Source organism: Excalfactoria chinensis, chromosome 4 (genome assembly GCF_039878825.1).
Source record: "Excalfactoria chinensis isolate bCotChi1 chromosome 4, bCotChi1.hap2, whole genome shotgun sequence".
NCBI classification, from domain to species: domain Eukaryota; kingdom Metazoa; phylum Chordata; class Aves; order Galliformes; family Phasianidae; genus Excalfactoria; species Excalfactoria chinensis.
Window position 1 is genome coordinate 45,931,652 of NC_092828.1, and position 8,510 is coordinate 45,940,161.

The following is an 8,510-nucleotide window of genomic DNA, read 5'->3' on the forward strand; positions in this document are numbered from 1 at the left end:
AATTACAGTTCTCCATTCTTTCAGTCTCAAAAAACAGGATCTCAAAGGCAGAGGTTACACAAGCCTGCTGGTTGGCTGCGCGCCCTGCTCAGCACAGCCCTGCTCTGGTGACACAGCAGGGCATTTATTCCGCATGGTACTTTCTCCACTCATTCTGAGTGTTGTGGTTTGCTCTTTGAGGAGACACCTTGCCATCAGGTCCTGGATGGACTAAGTGCTTCTGGCTGGAAAGGGATGCACTGTCTGTTCTTTCCCTCATCAAGGTTGGCAGTATCTGAAAGAGGCAGTTCTTGAAACCCACCCTCTGCCCCTCTCTGGAACAGGGAGTGTGTCACTCACAGGCAGAAGCCAGGCCAGACAAAAGGCTGTTTGTCCAGAACCTCCATCAGCCCTCCCTCTGCTCATCCCCTCCAGCTCTAACTCTGTGTACATCTGAAAAGATGCAGCTTCTAAGAAAGTGAAAGGGAGCAAAGCAGAAGAAAAAGGTATGTCTGGTTCCTGAAATTATCCTTGTACACATAATCTTGTGTTAGTTAGAGACTGCAGAATTAGAAATATATGTGGGAACATACAGAAGATTATTTGGGAATATCAGATACGCCATAGGCAAAAGGCATTAGTTGATACAGACGCATGGATATGATCTAGCTAAAGATCCTTCTCTCCTATATTGCTCTTCTTCAAGGTTGGATGTTAGATATTAACATCTGAAGCCATTAAACGTGTTATATTGTCTTCCTGTATTCAGCATTATTGCAAAGCTGGTAAATGCAGAGAGAGATGCACTCACAACGAATTGCTGACTTTAAAAGAACTAAATAGATTTTAATGAGAACTCAATTTCTGGAAAGAATCACGGTATTGAAGGGAACTACAAAGCAGCAATTCACCAAATTCATCCTCAGTGGAATAGCTGCTGTCCTCACAATGCACCAACTGTTCAAGCAAAACAGATCTGAATACTATTTTTATGGAAGAATGTTCTTTATAATAATATCAGTTATGCAGTTCTTGTGTAATGATTTCTTACAAATGCACTAACAAGCCTATCTATAATGCACTAACACCAAAACATTCAATGCTAACTTCAGCTTTTTACAGAATCTTGAAGCCAGGAATTGCAGGTGTTTCTGAAAGATAACCTGACAGATAACAAGTGATTAAAGGGCATTTAATTCCAAGTGGGTATTTTCAGCTCTTGAACTCCACACATATTGAGAGTGTGATGCATACATATAATACATATAGAAAATAACATTTGCTTCACTTTTGAAGGCTCAGTTAGCCAGCTTGCTAACACAGTACATGTCACTGGACTATCTGGAAAAGATCATACACCACATCAGTATCAGATGAGCGTATTGCTCATTTTTAGAATTAGGCAACTGGAGATGCACAGAAAAGAATAACAACTCTGAAAAGTACAGGTAAGAGACAACCATTTTAAACATGCATATTTTCCTGAACCTGAAGGATTTCCTAGATACACCAAGACATACATTTTTGTGCCATTTTCCCTGTTTCTGTCTCTTCCTGCTTACACCGGAGGTCCCAGCAGCATCACTGGGACTTCAAAGTACATCACTGTTCTCATGAAATATTACCCTTTAATTCACAGATCTGGATTTTGAACTTGTCTTTGTTGTTGTTGGTTGGTTGGTTGGTCTTATTCTGACTAAGAAACAGTGCCAAACTGCTTGGCAGGATAACCGAGATGCTCTCCACTGAATGAGCAGGGATAGCAGTAATTCCTGAATCACACCACATAATTGCCAATGAAATGGTTTTTCCTCCACACAACATTCTATAAGTCGTTCAAAGCATTTGTTTGCCCAGCTGAACTTCTTCCCTGAACTTTACTCACAGTGTGTCAGAGTAACCAGGGAGTTAATTCCTTCCAATGGATTTCTGCAACTGCCAGGATCTCATATTAAATATTTGTACATTAATTAGCTCCTCTGTTAGAATTGGAAGTGACACAGTCTTGATAGAGCAATCTGGTCAGGCTTAGTGTGGCTGGCATTGCTACTTTTTCAGAAGGCTTTACATAAATGTAACAGCATTTGCTGGCAGTGATTCTGTGGGTAACTTTGGAGATCGGATTTGTTCAAATTTCCCTGATTTGTTTTAAGAGAGAAGACTCTTTCCATGCAAAGCAAAGGCAGATAAGGTCTTTGACATATGTTTTGATATAAATATGCACTTTCTAGCTCTGCCGTTTACCTAAGCAATCAAGTGATATCTTGCCACTGTGGTTTGGAAGAATTTGCAGCAGTTTGTCAGAAAACGGATGATTCTGCATCTGAAAGGTCTGCTGGGTTTATTGCTACTGACCCTGTGCAGGGAACTGCTGAAACCCTCTGAGTCCTTAGCAATATTTCACCTGCAAATAGGCACCATTCACTTACAGTAAAGGAACAATCTGTTGAAGAAAGTTCTTCTAACTGAAAGTTTCCTTTCAGTTACTAACCACAAAGAAACAGGAAGGATTCAGGAAAAAAAATTTATATACATATATATATATATAAGTACTTTTCTGAAAAGCAGCAGTACTGAGTAGGCAGGAGCATAACCAGCCTGTGAGTGAAGCTGCCTATCCACAGCTCACCAGCACATGACTTTGATAATACCACTTTTGGCAGCTATTCATATTGACTCTCAATGATGCAGTGTAGCAACATCTTGCTGTACTCCAAAGCGAATACTGAATTATCCTCAACTGCAGATCACGATTCTTGAATCCAGCAATTTGACAGCCTGCAGAAAATCTGTCAGTTTTCAGGACAGAATGTGTTCCTACTAATTTAGAGCAGATCGGCAGCTGGCAACAGATTGAAATGAGCACTTGAGCTAAACTCCATGTAGGGAAAACTCATCCAAATTAAGTACAAAAAACACGCACAAGATCTTATGAATGCCTCATCCTCAGGGGAGCAACTCGCAGAATAATCCAGCCACAGAAAACAAAGACAAAAACCTCATCTGTTTCCTAAATTTCTCTTGCATGGAACGTTTCTTCCATTAAATACTTACATAATGAAGTTCAATTATTTGAACAGAAAAATGTTAAAACCGTATTCCTCAGCACTGATGTCTACAAAGGTGCAGCACAAACTCCTTTGAGCATTACTCATCTCTGAGCAGAACCCTTGTAACTGCTGTATTTCTACTACAAAACAAAGTTAGCATTATAACAATGCAGATTCTTTACTTGCGTCCAAAAAATAACACCAGATGAAGTTAGTACAATTTTTACTTTATTAGAGAAGTACTTTTGAGGCCTAAAACTAATAAAGACAGCGTGTTATTCAATACTGCACTCTAAGGCAATTTAAAAATAGATCCCCAAGGCTCCATTACCAGTAGTTTATAGGAGTCTCCTATTCAAAAGTTCATGTACAAGTTCACAGAAACTAGAAGGAACTGTTCAATTAATTTTGTTCCTACAGAGGAAGTCTGAAAATACGCAAGAGTTTATTTTCATTGTAGTCATGTTCCCTAACGTATTAAGCCAATTTGTTTACACTTCAGAGGGTTAGTGATGTTTAAAAAAAGTTCGCACAAAATCTTATGGAAAATATAATTCAAGAACATCAAAGTGCAGCATTTGATCCATAATACGAATTCTAATTATGAGATTTTCTAAGTAAGTTGTCTCCAGCTTGCCATTCATCAGCGGAAGAAACAGTATCAGCAAGATAGCTATGGTAGTTAAGTATCTACATAGGAAAAAAAATACTGTAAGTATTTTGTATACGTTTAATAGCTTGTTGTTTGCTTTTCAAGGGTGACTCAAGTGTTCCACAAAATAACACAAGTAAGACTCAACTATCTGAGTGATCTCTATACCTGTCATGCCCTATTTTTTTCTTATCTAGATAAAAGCTGTGGCACCTGAACTTGGCATTTGATGGTCTTTGCTCAGAGGGTGTTTTGTTGCTAATTATGTCCAGGTTCATTTAGAAGACTCTATCCTGTACCCACATGTGACAAGCATAGAAATTGTCTGCGGTGGCAGCATAAAGGGATCAACTAAGTGTCAATGGAATGAACGACAACAAAATCTTTCTAGATGTTACCATAGTTAGAACAAGGAATGCTCGTATTTTGAATGGGGAAACATACTATTGATGGTAAGTTAGTGACTCGTTTCAACATTCTCAACCAGCCAAAATCACCTGGAAAGCAATGAGACTCACATTCTCCCTGCCTTGGTAGCCAGCAATCACTGAAAGAACACAGTCTACTCAGAGCAATTTTCTCAAGGTGAGAGGGCAAGTAACAACAAAATTGCCAGCAACAGAAGCCTCAGTTCCCAGTGATGGGATTCCCGTGGTTGTACAGAAAGTAATGAATATCAATTCCATGGCAATCTTATTTACCTCCTAGGAGAAAACACTCTCCAACACAGAGGCTCAAGCCTCCAGAAGTTCACAGGAAAGACAGAAAAACGTAAGAGAGAAAGCAGACTGGGGAAAGAAATCTATCCAACAGCTGTATCTGTGTCACGTACCTCATTTCTGTTTAGCGCTGCTGCACAGGAAACTTTCCAAAAATGAAGATGATCTCGGGTCTGCTTCTGCTGAGTGTCCTCCTGGGTGCCCACACAGTGCCCCCCCGGCGGCCTTTGTGCTACAAGAGGGTCCTGCATGACCACAGCTGCCACAGCATTCCTGAAGGCATGGCGAGCCTCCGGCGAGTTGATGAGAGCCTGCAGGATCACTTTTGGGAAGGGGAAGGCTGTGAGACCATCTGTTACTGCAACTTCAAGGAACTGCTCTGCTGTCCAAAGTAAGACTCATAGAATGGCCTGGGTTGATAAGGAACACAATGATCATATAGTTTCAACCCCCCTACTATGTGCAGGGTGGCCAGCCACTAGACCAGGCTGCCCAGAGCCACATCCAGCCTTGCCTTGAATGCCTCCAGGGATGGGGCATCCACAGCCTCCTTGAGCAACTTGTTCCAGTGTCATCACCCTCTGTGTGAAAAACTTCCTCCTAGTATCTAACCCAAACCTCCCCAGTTTCAGTTTAAAACCATTTCCCCACGTCCTATCAATGATTACACTCATTGCATAGAAACTCCGGGGGGTTCTGTACAGCCACTCAGATTTCTATCATTTCCCAGTTTCCACAGCTGGAATAAGGTATCATTTTAGAGAAGTGTATCTCTTCAGGTGGCTTGAAACTGTATCAAGATGTATCTGATTACCTGACACTCTGGAGGTCTTCAGTGTTAGTTTTTCAGAGCTTCACCTGGGACATGCTCAACGTACTCTGCAAACACATCCCAACAGACGGGAATTTGGCATTTAAATAATTCATCTTCTAACTCTTCTGCCAGTAACTTTGATCTAAACACAGTCTGAGAACTACAGACCCTTACTCGCAGCACTTTGCAATGAAGATGTTTTCAGGACCATAAACAAAGCCATTTGATTTCCCTTACACAACAGAGAGCTACAGTGCTATTCTAAGGCATGTGCAGATGTGTCACACCAATAAAGGATTCTTTAAAGACAGCTGTTTAAAGCAGTAAAGCAAACGGGGGGAGAACAGGTCCACAAATGCCCACCAGGGAGAAAAAGATTTAGCTGACTTCTGCTGGCTGACAGAGCAGAACAGCACAATTCTCATGCATTGTGGGGTTTTTGCTGTTTTACACACAGAATGTGCATTTTTTTCCCCAGGAAATTTAGATAAAAACATCAACACTTGACAGCTTACTTATACTTAAGGGACATTATAATGCGGTAGCATTACACAGACAAGCAGAAATGACTTTCTACACGAGCTCCTCTTGCTCAATGTTCTCAAGACCTCTAAAATCCAAAAAGCAAATTTCAGCATTCTTGTATGGGAATGGATATGAACCAAGCGGCAATGACTCCTAAAGCTAAGAACCTCACATTCAAACTGTGAGCAGGGTATAAGTAATTGCGTCACCAGATACCGTGCCCCCATTGTGAGCACACTTTAGGTTTAGCTTTAACCACAGAGCTTTGAACAGCTCCAGACAGCCTCTTACTTGGATATCAATACATAAAGAGGTCTTTCTTCACTCACCTTGATATACAGAATGTCTACTCTGTAGGTCTGCCCATAGAACTAATTGCACTAAATAGTGTGTACACACACCAGAGTTCTTTGTTTTTATAAAATCATATAATTGATAAAGTTTACCCTCCCAAAGCTACAATACCATGCTAGAACTCCGGCATGATGGTCAGTCAGTGAAAACTTTGCCAGTGATTTGAACCAGGCCAGCAGAGGAAAAAATATACAGTGTCTTCATACAGAGCTGCAGCTGCATTAGCTTTGCTGGAAGGGCATCCCATAAACACAGTGACCACACATACATCCTGGCAAAATGTGAAGAAAAAAGCCCCAACCCTGGAAACACAGGACATGTTAAAGCTTTCGTAACTATTTAAATATCTAATATCTTTCAGGGAGATTTTCTTTGGACCGAAGATATCTTTTGTGATCCCCTGTAACAGCAAGTGATGAATACCAAGCCTGCCACTGAGGACAACTGACATCATTCAACAATCACGTAATATGCTTTCAAGGGAAAAAAAACAAAGCCAGCAATAGCCAAAGCAAAATATTCCTCCTCTCTAAGCACACTGTAGAGAAAAATTCCATTTCTATGCTTTGTGGAATATGTAAGAAGTTCTCCTTTTGAATACAGTAGCTGCCTTAATTAGCTCCATAAGGATGTGAAAGACTGTACCTGCTCATAATTGTCCCAGCAATATTCATCCCCTAGCAATAAATAAACAAACATACACACACACACACACACATATATATATATCCCCTTTAAATAATCACAACATTCTCAACTAATTTTCAAAAACACCATGGTTAAGCCTTCACGTGGCTAGGAGTGACTCTTGCTGAAATCCACTGCAGTGCAGCTTCCTATTGCTTTAATGCTGCTTCACTGTCAGTATCACTTTAACACAGTGCTAGTCAGTATCTGGCACTTCTGCACACAGGCTCCCACTTCTATTTGGGTGACTTCAAAAAAACAATACCCACTAATTTACATTACTCATATTTGAAGATTCCATTGGAAAAAGAGTCAAAATTCACATTAATAGTACTAAGGTACGTGTAAGTGATAATTATGTCTAACTTAATAATTGCATCTGAAGTCTTGAAGTTTTTAACATTAAGCTTTTAAAATACTATAGCAGTAGTGAGAGAAAAAAACATATATATACTCATAAAGATGGAAGAGTAACACAAAACACATAGTACAGAGGTAACTGTGTCCTGCCCCCTGAAGTAGTGCACTGCTCACCTAGGGACATGGTTAGTGGGTATGGTTGGGACGAGTTGATGTTTGGAGTCTTTTCCAACCTTGATGATTCTATGAAAATAAATAGCTTGTATCATCAGACTTTTAAAGCCTGGTTCATATAATTATTCCCAATTCATTTGGCCTTCCCACACAGTAATCAATTAAGGAGGATGGAAGGGGGGAAACTGACAACTCACTGTGAAAACTACCAAATTCAGTGTTCTGCTAAGAAAACATACGGTATCCACTCTTGTGCAAAGCCCTCTATAAGCTTCTAGTACCAGTGAGGACATGTAGTTTCTGTGGGTTGTGCTATCTAGTTACCCTGCTAATCAGGTATTGTATATCCACCATTCATAGCTTTCCAGAACAACAGCAACAAAAAATTAAGACAGATGCACAGCTGGGTAGTAAAACCAGCAGATGATTGCAGTTACTTCCCTTTAACCTCTATTGATGAGGGAAAATACATAATCTGATGGAAAAAAAGTTTTGCCACTTTCCACACGCAGCAGTGCAGGGCCACAGACCTATTTCCAATATAAGCTCGTTCTTGTTTCTTTCCTCACTCTCCTTCCCTACAGGGAAACCTACAGGCCCGCCAGACCTACACAGGAACTCTCATCCCTGTTCTCCATCCTGTAATAAAGAAAAAGCCTCTATCCTTCAGGTGTTCAATTCGGTACCGGGTTCCCTGGCTGTCTCTCCAACTAATGCTGTATAGATAACAAATATAGCTTGTGTGAAAGATCCTTCATAACCAACTTTACAATCATTGCCACAGAATGAGTACTGAAACACCTCTCCAAAGGATTACCAACTTTACCCTGCACCAGCTTGATATCGCTACCCAGCTTAAAATTCAGCCAACACTGTGAAACTCCAGTGCGGAAAGACACATGACACTGTAGAAGAAAGAAATTAGGGTACTTATAGCTCCTGAGAAGGAAGCCAGTTTTGGGTTTATTATCATTCAGTTTTAAGCAACGGAGTGCCACAGGTCAAAGAGCAGAATGGAGCATCTTGGTCGAAAGCAATGTCCTCCAAAAAAGCTTCACAAGGTTAACACCAGCAGATTAGACCACAGAAATACTTTCTCATTTTTCCCCACATTTAAGAAATGAAAATCTGCTAAGGTTGGAAGTTGCAATGAATGCTAACTGAATAAACTAAAGCTGTGTCTTCCTCTTCTTTAA

At 40.5% G+C, this 8,510-nt stretch overlaps 1 protein-coding gene across 2 annotated transcripts; it reads left to right on the forward strand.

Moving 5' to 3' along the window:
* The first annotated feature begins 210 nt into the window (after positions 1–210).
* SCRG1 (stimulator of chondrogenesis 1) lies at positions 211–8,505 on the forward strand. 2 transcript variants are annotated; one of them, XM_072335526.1, is made up of 3 exons: positions 211–485; positions 4,529–4,791; positions 6,455–8,505. In XM_072335526.1, exons 2-3 carry the CDS (start codon positions 4,556–4,558, stop codon positions 6,507–6,509), a joined length of 291 nt encoding a protein of 96 aa, XP_072191627.1. In that variant the 5' UTR covers positions 211–485; positions 4,529–4,555; the 3' UTR covers positions 6,510–8,505. The 2 variants fall into 2 exon arrangements, with proteins under 2 accessions (XP_072191627.1, XP_072191628.1); XM_072335527.1 differs by lacking the exon at positions 211–485 and adding an exon at positions 1,347–1,427.
* Positions 8,506–8,510: the final 5 nt, after the last annotated feature.

Bases quoted from the DNA above. Each gene is read 5' to 3' on its own strand.
- SCRG1 (XM_072335526.1), top strand. From the start codon at position 4,556: ATGAAGATGATCTCGGGTCTGCTTCTGCTGAGTGTCCTCCTGGGTGCC. The intron at 4,792-6,454 runs GTAAGACTCATA...AATATCTTTCAG, and splicing joins GAACTGCTCTGCTGTCCAAA to GGAGATTTTCTTTGGACCGA.